This window comes from Scyliorhinus canicula, chromosome 10 (genome assembly GCF_902713615.1).
Source record: "Scyliorhinus canicula chromosome 10, sScyCan1.1, whole genome shotgun sequence".
Classification (NCBI taxonomy): domain Eukaryota; kingdom Metazoa; phylum Chordata; class Chondrichthyes; order Carcharhiniformes; family Scyliorhinidae; genus Scyliorhinus; species Scyliorhinus canicula.
The window spans coordinates 176,705,279-176,721,142 of NC_052155.1; the positions used below are offsets into that span (position 1 = coordinate 176,705,279).

Here is a 15,864-nt window from a genome sequence, read left to right on the forward strand (position 1 = left end):
GGAATTGAATCCGGGTCCATGGCGCTGTGAGTCAGCGGTGCTAACCACTGTGCCACCATCTCTCAAATGTATCCTGAGCCCCTATCCAGAGGTGTACCTTACCTCTCCAAAGGCTATCCATAAGAATCCACCAGGTCTCCTACCTGTGCTATTCCGGTGCTACTCCAGATTTCAAACCCCTTCCAAAATGCCACTTTATCTGGGCCAAAGTCCCTTATCATTACGAACTGTGAAACAGAACCCACACTCAAGTTTGCAAAATTTGACATAATGTTAACACATCCACACTCATAAGTCCTGTCTGATCTGTGGAACATACACAACATTATAAACATGATATATATCATTCGTGCTTCCTCCACTCAGGTTGGTCGTAAATGCAAGTGCTCTTACCTGTGATAGCTCTGAAGATGCACTGATAGTTTCGGTTGCAAATGATAGTTCGTCTTTTGTGTTGCTTATTGAACTAGTTTCCAATGGAGAAATACTGTCACACTGACATTGATTGTAGCTGGCTCCCTTTGCCTCTAGGTTATCCATATTCTGATTCCACTTTTGAACTTTTTCATTACTCATTCCCAACTGCAGGAAGATTTCTGCAAAAGTATCAAATGTACAAGTTAACATATAACATTTTATTTAAAGATATTTTACGCCAACATACACTTCTTTAAGCAAATGCGTAACCACATATACGGTATTGCTTTACACACTTGATAGCCCCTTCAATTTCCAGCTTAAAACCTCCCAAAAACCTATGTCGCGCATATAAAGTCAAACCACATCTCCCAGTCTGCTGCCCACTCCTAAAGGATTGAAGTTCATTGTTCCCTTCCCTCTATCACATGGGTACCACCATAAGGCCATATTTAAAATATCATCGCCTAGATTTTCCACTCGAGTTGTGTCAGGGTCCAGGTATTACACCAGTGGACTTAGGCAGAAGTGTCTTCAGCAACCACTCCACTAAGTCCCCACTCTCTTCTGTCACTTCCAGGATCTCTGACTAGAAGTGATGGGGATACACATATTACCTAAAACAGTTGTATTATAAAGTGAGACAAATTACAAATACGGGCTACCCATTGTATTTTCTAGCATGCTGATATAGCAACGCTAAATGGGTTTTTCATGATTTCCATCCACTGCTGTCTTTGACTGGTATACGGGTCATTTAAATGTTAGGAAGGTAAATCTATGGGTGGAATTTTCCTGTCCTACCCGCCGTGGGTATTGCAACAGGCGGGAGCGGAGAATCTAGCGAGATCGAGAAAACCACCAGCGTAAAAATGGTTTGTAATTTTCCCAATGGTGGGTTAATGTTGGTGTCGTGACAGGAACGCCTTCTGTATTCATTGCCATCTTATGAATGTGTCATAATATACACCAGTATATCATGGTGCAGACACACACTGATGGACACACACAGGGACCAATCAACATGTACAAACACCGCAGCCAATCACCAGTTAGAATACACACACTATAAAGGCAGAGAGCACCACGGTTCCCGCTCTTTCTGGGTGCTGCCTCTCAGTGTAACAAGAACTCATCCAGCCCAGCACAGACTCACAACACGTGCTGAGAGAATCAACTGGTTCGGACAAGGCTTAGGTCTCTAGTTTAAGTTAGCATCATTTAGGCCCACAGTCATCGTGTGTTAGTTAGTTAGAAGTAGTTAATAAAATTGAGTTGGACCTTCAGCAGTGTTGGAAGTGTCTGTTCATCTCTCAAGTCGACATGAGCCAACACTTCAGAATGCTTGTTAAATTAGCATCATGCGGCGCCTTCCAATCTTGCGCTATGGCAGCAGGGAATCATGTCAGTCAGAATCTTGTTTGGAAAAGAGTGGTTTGCCCAGGTCAGAGGTCGGTTCGCTCGCGACTTCAAGGTGAGGGCAACAATATACAAAGGCTAAATGCCGCAGTGCTGCGCCGGTGCCAGTGCAATGCCCCCCAACGTTGTAGGGTTGGTCTGCACCTGACGGCTGCCTCTGTAGTCACAAGGACACCACTGTCCAGTGGTACTCTGGCAGGGCTCAACATTCAATTAGAGACCATTACTGCGACTGAAGGTGGGGTGTAGGGTTTGTGCACAGCATGGTGTGCAGTGGTTGCTGTCCATTGGTTTATCTGCAGATGAGAAGCTAATGGTTATTGGAGGCATCTACAGCCTGTATATGGGGATAAAATAATAAAGGTCAGAGAGGGGGGAAATTTCTTTGGGGTATTCTCCTCGATATGTGGTCGTGTACAAAGCCTCTGGCTGGGGGTTGGTAAGAGATCCACATGGAGCATGGGCACATTAACAGTGATGGGCTTGGGGACAGGGTGGGAATATCAAACCCAACAACAATGGGACCCAGCCTTACTGGGGGAGTCTGCAGAATAAGAGAGAGCTCTACCTTCACATCGCGAGAATCCAAGTAGATTTCTGGGACACGGACAGCGAAGGGGGAGTGTGAAAGTTGGGAAGTTGCCTGAGTCTTCCCCTCTGAAGACAGACCTAAAGTAGTTGTTGAATTGCTCCACCATTTCCTTGTCCTCTATCATAAATTCTCCCATTTTGGGTTGTAAGCACTGTTGGTGCAAGAGACCTGGTCTGGGGATGCTTCTAACCTGTTGCTGCCACTTGTCTGAGCTGAGAAAAAGGAGGATGACATCCTTGGGAAGGTAGCTATTGCAACGTATGCCTTTTTCAGCGTAGTAACAGGAAAATGTAGGAGTCTCTGGCTTAACATCACAGTCGCTGCATTTCAACATTAACACACAGGAATGTGAATTTTGGCAATTCAGGCAACCATTAAGGAGATACATGTTTGTAGCATTTTTGACATTCCTGAGGACTGTCACCTGCTTTCAAGAGTTCAATTTATAAAGGCCCAAAATGCATCCAGTCATTAATCATGAGCAACTTATTGGTAACGAATATGCCTGATCAGAGATCGGACCACTAAACTAGGTCAGGTCTTGCATGTCATTCAAACCTGCTCCAACCTCTGTGGGATTCGATGTAAAGTATCCGGGTTGGCTTCTTGGCACCTGGTGTGTCTGTTAGCATCTCAGACACAAGACTGCATCAGTGGCAAAGTTAGTAGGTCAGAAACCACCATTGATCATTACAGCTGCAATCGATTATAAATTCTGAGCTTCGCTAAGTTCAGCCATTAATCATTAATCTTTCATTTCAAGAAAAGGACAAAACCATTCCGGATGCAGGGCTCAATGCTGCTTTTTTTGAGGTTTCTAATTCAATGGCGGAATAGGAGGAGGGAGGGGCGAGGTCGATCGCTACCTCAGGAGGATGAAAGTGTAATATTTTTACAACAGTGGTTGCACATCCGATACCCAAAAGTGATTTCAATATTTCCATACTGTCCTAACCCTACCACTATGCCTGGGTGGAACCCCAACAGAGCAGCAGAGGTGGAGGCAGCTTGCTGATAGCTATGTTCTGATGTCTGCAATGACTTTGGCAGGTGTCTTCTGGTGATCTGAGGCCTGTAGGCACCGGCCTGATACAGTCTGCTGATCAAGGGCAAATGCACCCTCATTGGCTCGAGCAGCTGGTATGGAAGGGGTCACAAGTAGAGACTCAGAGTAGCTTGTCACCCTTGGAAAGTCATGAGTGGAAACCCCAGGATGTTCAACTGATGCTCATCTACCCTGTGGGTGTCCAAGGGTCTCTCTCTCACTGCATGGGGAAAAGGGGAACATTGTCCCCTCTTGCCTAGACATTGATGGTGTCCACCAGCGCACGTGGACATGGAGTCCATAGGTTGAGCGCAAATCCAGCAAAGCCTGCTGGGTCACCTTTCCAACGTTACATCGAGACGCTCACATATCGGGGCCACGACTTCAGGCACAATGCGGATGGATACTCCATCCTTCGCTCTTGTCTGCTGCGCAAAGATGGACTTATACTGAAATACAGAAGTCGCTGTCAGTTTGATTTTTGTTTGCAATTGATTACGAAGGGATAGGGTAGACATAGAGACCTTTCCACTAATGGATGAGGCCAGAACTAGGGGTCATAAATATAAGGTTTCTGAAAACAGACATGTCAAAGCTTTTCATCTTGAACTCATCAGGTCTCTTCACAGAAATACCAGTATAAGGGGAAAACAAAAATTTATGCTGCAGGAGAAGAGAATGCTGATTGGTTGGTAAGTGGACTTTGATTGGTAGAGGCGTTGCCATGAAGAATGCACCAGTTGATGGTGACTGACAGATAACTGCCAAGCATTGTTTGAAATTTGAACTAGGCAGCTTGACCCTGATTGGTCACCGCATTGCTTAGGGGAATAAATCAGCGAATGGCTGTAACTTATTTTGTTTAGCTGAAACAGGCGCAATCTATGTACATTTATTTTCGGTCTGCAAAGAACAGGGGCTGTGTGTATTAACATGTGTAGCTTCCAGTACATGCGAATATGCCACACTGCGAGCTTGACGCACAATCTTAAATTGGTTGTCAGCGTAATTTTTAGCACACTGAGGGTTATTTAGCAAATATTGCGACCAATCACATCTAATGTTGGACACCGCATTTTGTGTTCTGTAAGCATGGGCTGGTTGTGCATGGTCTGTACCTTGCTGTTCATCTGACCCATAAGTTAGCCATCTAACCAACTGAGGTAACCAACCCTCACTTAGTATAAGATAATCATTACTAAATCCAATAGGGAATTCAGGAGAAACATTTTTAGTCAGAGTTTGATTGGAAAGTGGAACTTGCTATCACAAGGAGTGATTGAGACGACCACAGATACATTTAAGGTGACTCTAGATATGAGGGAGATAGGAATAGAGAGTTATATTGATAGGATTAATTGAAGAGTAGCGGAGAGGGCTCGTGTAGAACAGAAACACCAACATGGACCTGTTGGAGCAAATAGGCTGGTGCTGTGCTATCGATGCTACATGGTGCAGTGGGGTCTCTCATTGCAGCTGTTCCGTGTGGTAGTCACCACTGTTTGTATAATACGTATATGAGAGGAAATACGGTAAGGCTCCTGTATTACAGGTACGAGGGTAGATCCCTGCCTGCTGGCTCCGCCCAGTAGGCGGAGTATAAATGAGTGTGCTCAACGAGCTGCAGCAATTTCGGCAGCAGCTGCAGGAGGCAACACATCTCTGTTTAATAAAGCCTCGATTACTCTATACTCTCGTCTCGTCGTAATTGATAGTGCATCATTCCGATGCACCAAAGATACAAGGGCTGCAGTAAGAGGACATTCCCCAGCTGTCTCCCAGTCCTGACCAAGAAATATGGAACAAATAGCATTACGGAGAGCCAAGCAAAGTGACGCGGGACAAAATATAAAGTTACAGGACAGTCCTGTAAAATACAAGATGCTTGATCAGCCTGTTAACTGCTGTAGTTCGCTACCAAAACTCGATTGAATTTATCCTTATGCCCTCCCACAAAGAATGGCTTATAAAAACCCATAAAGTTTGGAAAATACTGACTACATCATACAGCAATTAAAGAAACAGGGGCGGGGCAGCACGGTGGCTCAGTGGGTTAGCACTGCAGTCTCATGGCGCCGAGGTCCCAGATTCGATCCCGGCTCTGGGTCACTGTCCGTGTGGAGTTTGCACATTCTCCCCGTGTTTGCGTGGGTTTCACCCCCACAACCCAAAGATGTGCAAGGTAGGTGGATTGAACACGCTAAATTGGCCCTTAATTAGAAAAAATTAATTGGGTACTCTAAAAAAAAATTTTTAAGAAACAGGGGCGATACATACGTAAAGGAAAAGTGAATTTTTTTTTACACTCACCATTGTGGGTGGATATTTAAAATGGAACAGTGAAAAGGGGAGGAAGCTAAAACCTGATCCTTGCAAATGACCCGAGTCCATTCATGCTCAAAAATCACAGCTACGGGCAGCACGGTGGCCTAGTGGTTAGCATAACCGCCTCACGGCGCTGAGGTCCCAGGTTCGATCCCGGCTCTGGGTCACTGTCCGTGTGGAGTTTGCACATTCTCCCCGTGTCTGCGTGGGTTTCGCCCCCACAACCCAAAAATGTGCAGAGTAGGTGGATTGGCCACGCTAAATTGCCCCTTAATAGAAAAAATAATTGGGTAATCTAAATTTATAAAAAAAAAAAAAAAAAAAAAAATCACAGCTACATCATTGTCTACAATTGGAAACTATTTCTGGTGTTTTGAAAAGTGTTTTGTAACTAGTTCTGTGAATGGGACATCGACCAATCACATCTGGCTCACAATTCAGGTTGTTCACCTCTAAGCGTCACAGAATGGATAAATAATTTTAAAAATAAATTTAGAGTACCAAATTCTTTTTTTCCAATTAAGGGGCAATTTAACATGGCCAATCCACCGAGCCTGCACATCTTTTTGGGTTGTGGGGGTGGAACCCACGCAGACATGGGGAGAATGTGCAAACTCCACACAGACAGTAACCCATGTCCAGGATCAGACCTGGCGTCATGAGACAGCCAGGGCCGGCCCAAAGTACCGGCAACTCGGGCAGTCGCCCGGGGCGCCATGTGCTAGGGGGCGCCAGAGACTCGGGTCCCGCGCATGCGCAGTTGGGCCGGTGCCAACCAGCGCATGCGCGGTGGCCACCCTCCCCCAAGGCGGCCCCTTCCGCCCGCACGCCGTCCGCCGCCCCCCCCCCCCCCCGGCCCCCCCTAGGCCCCCCCCCGCCCGGCCTCGGCCCCCCCCGGCCCCCCCAACCCCCCTCGCCCCCCCCTCTCGGCCCCCCCCTCCTCTCGCCCCCCCCCTCTTGCCCCCCCCTCACGGCCCCCCCCTCTCGGCCCCCCCTCCCTCTTGGCCCCCCCTCGCCCCCCCCCCCGAAGGGCGCCGAAGTTGAGCTTGCCCGGGGCGCCAGCAACCCTAGGGCCGGCGCTGGAGACAGCAGTGCTAGCCACTACGCCTCCGTGCCACCCCTAGAATGGGTAAATTTCAACGGGTTTTGTTCTCCCGATGTCTGGGTGGGTTTCCTCCGGGTGCTCCGGTTTCCTCCCACAATCCAAAGATGTGCAGGTTCGATGGATTGGCCATGCTAAATTGCCCCTTTTTGTCCAAAGGTTTTATGGGGTTAGGGGTTGCGAGGGAGTGGGCTTAGGTGCTGTGCTCTTTTAGAGAGTTGGTGCGAACTCGGCACGGTGTAGGGCACAACAGCGGTGCAATGGTTAGTGCTGCTACCTCACAACTCCAGGGACCCGAGTTCAATTGTGGCCCCAGGTGACTGACTGCCTGTCTGGAGTTTGCACTTTCTTCCCGTGTGTGCGTGGGTTTCCTCGGGTGCTCTGGTTTCCTCCCACAGTCCAAAGATGTGCAGATTAGGCATATTAGCCAGGTTAAATTGCCCCTTAGTGTCCAAATGGTTAGGTAGGGTTAACGGGTTACAGGGATCGGGTGGAGACATGGCTTAAGTAAGGTGGTCTTTCCAAGGGCCAGTGCAGACTCGATGGGCCGAATGGCTTCCTTCTGCACTATAGGGATTCTCTGATTCTGAGATTCAATGAACTGAATGGCCTCTTATTTCAGTGTAGGAGTTCTATAGTTCTCTGATTCTATGACTTCAATTACTTTCACCAAGATCAAAGAAAATATCAGAACTAAAGCATTTAAGTCACCCTTACCCTGCACTTCCATTCATTTGGTAAAAGTGGCACCATAATCTTTTGTTTGTGGCATCGTACAATCATTGATACACACTTCCTGCAATGTTCTTACTGTACTTCTGCATTACACTTTTTTAACATAGCCACGTTTATACAAAATTTTTGTTACTAATTCCTTGCAATCATTTGACATATCTAGAAATTTAATCCATCTCAACCAAACTTCCTCTAGTTGACTGAATCCTAGAGAATAAATCTTCGTGGTGTTCACATATATTCATCTGTTAGAACATCAGCAACAGCTTAGCAGGCAACCTAGCTACTCAGGAAACTCCAAATTCTTTAATTTGCTACTATCTTCTCATTAGCAGAAATTTCTAAAATTCAAAATGAGCCTTTAAATTTCATTTAAGTGGATGAGAACTAGCAGGTCACAATCATGTGATTAATCGAATCAATGAAGTTGTTTTGTGCATGCTTAAATAGCTTCATTAATAACCTCAGCCTCTGTTAAACATAGACATAGACATAGAACAGTACAGCACAGAACAGGCCGTTAATGTTGTGCCGAGCCATGATCACCCTACTCAAACCCACGTATCCACCCTATACCCGTACCCAACAACTTGGGCCCACCCATAACCTTAACCTTACTTTTATTAGGACACTACGGGCAATTTAGCATGGCCAATCCACCTAACCCGCACATCTTTGGACTGTGGGAGGAAACCGGAGCACCCGGAGGAAACCCACGCACACAGGGGGAGGACGTGCAGACTCCACACAGACAGTGACCCAGCCGGGAATCGAACCTGGGACCCTGGAGCTGTGAAGCATTTATGCTAACCACCATGCTACCCCGCTGCCCAAAAAAAGCCTGTAGTAAGAATTTTAACTGAGGTCTCTCAATTTCTTAGTTCCAGGGAGATGCCAGAGTTTAATTGTACACAGTATGTACAAATCCCTCCTATCAATCAAGAGGATTTTCTCATTACAGTTTGCCCTCTGATTAAATTTCTTTTTCTTCCAAATAATCCCACAAGACCTTGGATAACAAATTTTCATTTTCCTTCCTCACAGAATGTTTACATGGGCCTCAAATTTGTATGTAAAGTCCTCCTGGTTTACCACTGCAACTTTTGGCATGAAATTAGCAGCACTACACAAATCGCACTCCCCCCCCCCCCCCCCCCCCGGGAGAAATCTTCCATTAGAATCCTCTGGGTGCTCCGCTTTCCTACCATGGTCCAAGGATGTGCAGGTTAGGTGGACTGGCCATGATCAATTGCCCTTAGTGTCAAAAAGGTTAGATGGGGTTACTGGGATAAGGTGGAGGTGTGGGTTTAGGGAGGGTGATCTGTCCATGGGCCGGTGCAGACTCGATGGGCCGAATGGCCTCTTTCAGCACTGTAAATTACATGTCCATGTCTACAGCAAGGCTGGGTTAGGGTATCAGGTGGGCGGGAGGAGAATTGTATTCATTGTAAAGTGGAAGCTGGCATTCTGAGATTGGTATGGCGTACTGGTCTCCATGAGGGTGGACGTGACCCCCACCAGCGGGCTCCATGTGGAGAAAGTTTATTTTGGACTGGGTATGAAGCAAATGGGCCAACTGCAGCATTGGGGTGGGGATTTGGTTGGCATGGGTACAGCCAACTCAGATTTCCAGTGGCTCAGGTCAAGCAGGTGCTAAAGATGCAGCACAGGTGACATTTGCACCTGTCTGCTCCTCTGACTACATACAGGTCAGCATGAGAGGGGACTGGCAGGTGTGATCTCAGCCCAACTATTGGGATTGCCATCTGTAGAATTCCAGGGTTATTGTAACTACGAGCAACTGAATGAACTGCTTAAATTTTATCCCTGAGCGAGAGTGAGATAAGCAATAGCTGTCCTTTTCTGTCATGCCTACTTACAAAGCCAAACAATTAATTAATTTATCTCAATGGGAAGCAGACTAAGATTTTTTTTTGTTCTTCACTGGAAGGAACGTCACCCCAGTTATGAGGTAAAACATTACTCCAGATTTTCCTCTGAGCTACGACCATTCCTTTTGCTGTAACTGCCCATTGGTCGCAGAGTATGCAGCAGGCTTTTGGTCCATTCTATCCATGGCATGTGCAGTCCAAGGAAGTAGGAGAAAGGAATTGCCCAAACCCACATCATTAGCTGACGAGAGAGTTGTTTTCACAAGCAAATTGCAAAGCAAGGAAGTGACTCCTGGTACTTGAAGAGGTTTCACTCTTTAGTCTTCCACAAAGGGATTGTCACGGGAGGTGCACAATGGTAACATTCGTTTTCTTTTAAATTCAGCAGGTTTTTCTTAAATGAATCCTTAGAGGGTCAACGGAATCCTTAAAAAGACTTACCCTCAGCAAAGCCAATATTCATCCCATGTGGCTTGTTTTGTTCTGCAATGCTATTGATGGTCTCTGCAGTCAGCATATCATTGGCACTGAGGAAAAAAGGTCATTTTCAAGACAGTTGCACTGGCAAGGAGGACCAAGTTGACAATGGTCATTGGGCTTTTCAATGTTTCAGGAAGTTCTGCATTCAAATTGCGCAAGTAAATTGGGTGTAAACTGCCTTCCAATATTTGTGGTTTTATTCAAACCAGCATTAAATTTCAAAAGACTTTTAATGTTGTTGCCAATTTGTTTGACCCCCACTGGTCTCGGAGACAGGAGGTTGTGGATTCACGTCCACTATGTACTTCCAATCTAGGCTGACTCTTGTAATGTTGAGGGAAGCTACATTGTCGGAGGTGGCATTGCTTAAGAGGTGAGATCTCAGACACCGCAGCCTCACCTGTCTGATCAGATGGGACACAGAGAATCTCATTGCCCACGTGGGTAGAATATTTATTATGTCATGGGATGTGGGCATCACTAGCAAGGCCATCATTTGTTGCCCATCCTGAATTGCCCTCAAAATGAGTGACTGGCTAGGCCATTTTGAGGACAGTTAAGGGTCAGCCACATTATTGTGCAACAGGAGCCACATGTAGACCAGACCAGGTAAGGACAGCAGATTTTCTTCCACAAAGGGCATCAGTGACTAGATGGTCTTTTAGGACAATCGATGATATCTTCATGGTCACCGTTACGTTACTGGGACGAGCTTGCAATTCCAGATTTTCTTAATTGAATTTAAATTTCACTAGATGTCATAGTGGGATGTGAATCTATGCCCTGGCAACATTAGGCTAGGCCTCTGGATTACTAGTCCAGTGATATTACCACTACACCACCCATAGAAAGCAGGATCACCAATCCTTCAGTTGCAGCTTTGAGTCTCCAGAAATTGATGAGCAATGCTGGAAAAATGCCATTGGGGTATTAAAAAAGTATGTCAGTCATTTTCTTTGAGTGTTTAATTAAAATATTAAAAATGGGGGTAATAAGAAGGTTGTTGGGCTGACAGTCAAGCATCATCCAATTGGGAAATGAGTTTTCCAGTTGGTGTAGGAAGGCCATGTGCCCGCATTGTGGATTTTTGGTCCAGTAATAGCTGGAGCATGGAGGGCAAGCCAAGTATGGAAACCTCTAGCAACACAAGCTGGCAACCTACAAACAATAAACAATGGAAGGGTGGCACGATTCATCTGTGTTACTCTGCCCTCTGGTATAGCTGGCTTACTTTGCCTGGCAGTTCAATTGAAAACGCTCACCATTTGCTGCCATCCTTCACGGTACCATAGTCAGTGAGACAGAGGGAGGAGAGCCAGGTGTTGTTGTCCATTTGCACTGTGCCGCCTGGTGATAGCCTCCCAAGGCGCTGCCTCGTCAATTCACACCTGAGCTCGTCCCGCCCCGCGCGCCATGCGGCTCAGACCACGCATGGCGTCACTCGCCCCCCCCCCTTTTGTGACGTCACAATAGCCCCGTTTCGTTACACCTCGCGTTGCTCCATGACGTCACCCATTGGCAACATTGTGCTGGCGGGAAAGGGCCGGCAGTCACTTTTACCAGTATTTCCCATAATCTCAGCTGGATTCTTCTCCGAGATATTTATGAATGCAATATATATAAAACGACACAGGCGACTTAAATGTTACCCTCCAAAAATAATTTTATTACTTTTATTGCTGATCACATTACTTTTACTATCTGCTTTTCTATAATTTTAGGTGTGTTCTTAAAATATATATAAACACATTCTATAATACATGCATATAAAACGAATACTTTTTATTTCTTATCACTACTTTTATTACCTGTATTTTTAGAATAGCAGCTGTATTCTCTAATATATATATATACACACACACACACATTATATATAACGACACCGGGTACTTCGATATCATCATCTATTAAACAATAGGTATTACTTTTATTACTCCTCACATTACTTTTAGTACCTGCATTTCTATTAACTCGGCTGCATTCTTCTCTGAAATATATATTTCTAAACACGTCCATCTATAGAACAACTATTTATATATACATATCTGTTTAGAAACCGAGGAAGGTCGCTTCCATGTTATCATTCAAAAAAATCGTTAAAAGATTTTTTTGTAAACAAGGAGTCAACCTCACGTGCATAAAAGAAACGTGTAAAACTTTAAAAGTCATGTTATTAGTCTTTCCACTCCCGTCCACACGCCCAGCAAACACATTTTGAACCGTAGTCACAATAAACCTTGGGTTGCTCGCTGTTAGAGAAATATTGCAAAAAAAAAAAACAATTTTTGGTTTGTTTTCAGAACTTTTTAGGTCGAGGTGGGTTATTCACTGACAGTAGTTTTGAATCGTTGATGAAATTGGTCGGGGGAATAAGTCAAATGAAATGGAAATGTTATGAGGGCGGACTTTTCTAACTTTGTGGAACCTTTTTAAATTAACCTGTCAACACCATCACTGAATTGGCTATATTTTAAAGAAAGGCCGCCCCAGTTTATAACCATGAACGCTGCTGAGTGGAGAATCTGAGCTGGCCATTCTGGGTTGAATTTTGGCGTTTCTGGTTCGGCGTTTCGAAAACGCGTTCATTCGGACGGAGCAGTACCGGCGCGGCCGCCGTTGTCATGGCCGCCTCGTGTCCTGGCCGTTACCGGGGGATGAGCAGAGCCCGGGGCCTCTCCCCGCTCCCCGGGCAGTTTGACGATGCCGAGTCCGAGCACAGGTACAGGAGGAGCCGGGAGACCGGCCCGGGCCCCAGGGACCGAGTCTCTCATTCCGGCTATTGCCTCCCCCCCTCCCCTCACCATCCCCTGCCCCCCTCTCGCCATCCCCCCCCCCTCTCACCATCCCCTGCCCCCTTCTCACCATCCCCCCTGCCCCCCTCTCACCATCCCCCCTGCCCCCCTCTCACCATCCCCCCTGCCCCCCTCTCACCATCCCCCCTGCCCCCCCTCACCATCCCCCTGCCCCCCTCGCCATCCCCCCTGCCCCCCTCGCCATCCCCCCTGCCCCCCTCGCCATCCCCCCTGCCCCCCTCGCCATCCCCCCTGCCCCCCTCGCCATCCCCCCTGCCCCCCTCGCCATCCCCCCTGCCCCCCTCGCCATCCCCCCTGCCCCCCTCGCCATCCCCCCTGCCCACCCCTCGCCATCCCCTGCCCACCCCTCGCCATCCCCTGCCCACCCCTCGCCATCCCCTGCCCACCCCTCGCCATCCCCTGCCCACCCCTCGCCATCCCCTGCCCACCCCTCGCCATCCCCTGCCCACCCCTCGCCATCCCCTGCCCACCCCTCGCCATCCCCTGCCCACCCCTCGCCATCCCCTGCCCACCCCTCGCCATCCCCTGCCCACCCCTCGCCATCCCCTGCCTACCCCTCGCCATCCCCTGCCCACCCCTCGCCATCCCCTGCCCACCCCTCGCCATCCCCTGCCCACCCCTCGCCATCCCCTGCCCACCCCTCGCCATCCCCTGCCCACCCCTCGCCATCCCCTGCCCACCCCTCGCCATCCCCTGCCCACCCCTCGCCATCCCCTGCCCACCCCTCGCCATCCCCTGCCCACCCCTCGCCATCCCCTGCCCACCCCTCGCCATCCCCGCCCACCCCTCGCCATCCCCGCCCATCCCCTGCCCACCCCTCACCTCCCCCTGCCCACTCCTCACCTTCCCCTGCCCACTCCTCACCTTCCCCTGCCCACTCCTCACCTTCCCCTGCCCACTCCTCACCGTCCCCTGCCCACTCCTCACCGTCCCCTGCCCACCCCCTCACCTTCCCCTGCCCACCCCTCACCTTCCCCTGCCCACCCCTCACCTTCCCCTGCCCACTCCTCACCTTCCCCTGCCCACTCCTCACCTTCCCCTGCCCACCCCTCGCCGTCCCCTGCCCACCCCTCACCTTCCCCTGCCCACCCCTCACCTTCCCCTGCCCACCCCTCGCCGTCCCCTGCCCACCCCTCGCCGTCCCCTGCCCACCCCTCGCCGTCCCCTGCCCACCCCTCGCCGTCCCCTGCCCACCCCTCGCCGTCCCCTGCCCACCCCTCGCCGTCCCCTGCCCACCCCTCGCCGTCCCCTGCCCACCCCTCGCCGTCCCCTGCCCACCCCTCGCCGTCCCCTGCCCACCCCTCGCCGTCCCCTGCCCACCCCTCGCCGTCCCCTGCCCACCCCTCGCCGTCCCCTGCCCACCCCTCGCCGTCCCCTGCCCACCCCTCGCCGTCCCCTGCCCACCCCTCGCCGTCCCCTGCCCACCCCTCGCCGTCCCCTGCCCACCCCTCGCCGTCCCCTGCCCACCCCTCGCCGTCCCCTGCCCACCCCTCGCCGTCCCCTGCCCACCCCTCGCCGTCCCCTGCCCACCCCTCGCCGTCCCCTGCCCACCCCTCGCCGTCCCCTGCCCACCCCTCGCCGTCCCCTGCCCACCCCTCGCCGTCCCCCTTCCCCCTCTCGCCGCCCGTCTTCCCCCTCTCGCCGCCCGTCTTCCCCCTCTCGCCACCCCCCTTTGCCCCTCACCTCTTGCCACCCCCCTTTGCCCCTCACCTCTTGCCACCCCCCTTTGCCCCTCACCTCTTGCCACCCCCTTCCCCCCTCTTGCCACCCCCTTTCCCCCTCTCGCCACCCCTTCCCCCTCTCGCCACCCCCCTTCACCCCCTCTCGCCACCCCCCTTCCCCCTCTCGCCTCCCCCTCTTGCCACCCCCTTCCCCCTCTCGCCACCCTTCTCACCACCCCTTCCCCCCTCTCGCCGCCCCCTTCCCCCCTCTCGCCGCCCCTCTTCCCCCTCTCGCCGCCCCTCTTCCCCCTCTCGCCGCCCGTCTTCCCCCTCTCGCCGCCCGTCTTCCCCCTCTCGCCGCCCGTCTTCCCCCTCTCGCCACCCCCTTTCCCCCTCTCTGCACCCCCTTCCCCCCTCTCTGCACCCCTTCCCCCCTCTCTGCACCCCCTTCCCCCCTCTCGCCACCCCCTTCCCCTCTCGCCACCCCCTTCCCCCTCTCGCCACCCCCCCCTTCCCCTCTCGGCACCCCCTCCCCCCCTCTCGCCACCCCCCTTCCCCCCTCTCCGCCACCCCCTTCCCCCCTCTCGCCACCCCCTTCCCCCCTCTCGCCACCCCCTTCCCCCCTCTCGCCACCCCTTCCCCCCTCTCGCCACCCCCTTCCCCCCTCTCGCCACCCCCTTCCCCCCTCTCGCCACCCCCTTCCCCCCCTCTCGCCACCCCCTTCCCCCCTCTCGCCACCCCCTTCCCCCCTCTCGCCACCCCCTTCCCCCCTCTCGCCACCCCCCTTCCCCCCTCTCGCCACCCCCCTTCCCCCCTCCTCGCCACCCCCTTCCCCCCTCCTCGCCACCCCCTTCCCCCCTCTCGCCACCCCCTCTCACCACCCCTCCCCCCTCTCGCCTCCCCCCTCTCGCCTCCCCCCTCTCGCCACCCCCCTCTCGCCACCCCATCCCCCCTCTCGCCATCCCCATCCCCCCTCTCGCCACCCCCCATCCCCCCCTCTCGCCACCCCCATCCCCCCCTCTCGCCACCCCCATCCCCCCTCTCGCCACCCCATCCCCCCCTCTCGCCACCCCCCTTCCCCCCCTCTCGCCACCCCCCTTCCCCCTCTCGCCACCCCTCCCCCTCTCGCCACCCCTTCCCCCCTCTCGCCACCCCCCCCTTCCCCCCTCTCGCCACCCCCTTCCCCCCTCTCGCCACCCCCTTCCCCCCTCTCCCCCCCCCCTTCCCCCCTCTCGCCACCCCCTTCCCCCCTCTCGCCACCCCCCTTCCCCCTCTCGCCACCCCCCCCTTCCCCCCTCTCGCCACCCCCCTTCCCCCCTCTCGCCACCCCCCCTCCCCCCTCTGCCACCCCTTCCCCTCTCGCCCCCCCCCTTCCCCCCTCTC

The 15,864-nt window shown here is 51.8% G+C and overlaps 2 protein-coding genes across 6 annotated transcripts in view; one reads left to right on the forward strand and one right to left on the reverse strand.

Moving 5' to 3' along the window:
* Positions 1-11,425, reverse strand: part of LOC119972796 (cancer-associated gene 1 protein homolog) — a 95,912-nt gene extending 84,487 nt beyond the window's left edge. For 4 of the 5 annotated variants that reach the window (XM_038810207.1, XM_038810205.1, XM_038810210.1 and 1 more), the window contains exons 1-3: positions 11,270-11,425; positions 9,969-10,054; positions 394-596 (exon numbers count right to left, since the gene is read on the reverse strand). In XM_038810207.1, the coding sequence (XP_038666135.1) occupies positions 394-596; positions 9,969-10,054; positions 11,270-11,340 (360 nt within the window). In that variant the 5' untranslated portion in view covers positions 11,341-11,425. The remainder of the gene's footprint in view (positions 1-393; positions 597-9,968; positions 10,055-11,269) is intronic. The other variant, XM_038810208.1, reaches the window with a different exon arrangement.
* Positions 11,426-12,565: 1,140 nt separating this feature from the next.
* riok1 (RIO kinase 1 (yeast)) overlaps positions 12,566-15,864 on the forward strand; it is a 35,286-nt gene continuing 31,987 nt past the window's right edge. Inside the window, exon 1 of the mRNA XM_038810211.1 lies at positions 12,566-12,726. Coding sequence (XP_038666139.1) covers positions 12,629-12,726 — 98 coding nt within the window. The 5' untranslated portion in view covers positions 12,566-12,628. The remainder of the gene's footprint in view (positions 12,727-15,864) is intronic.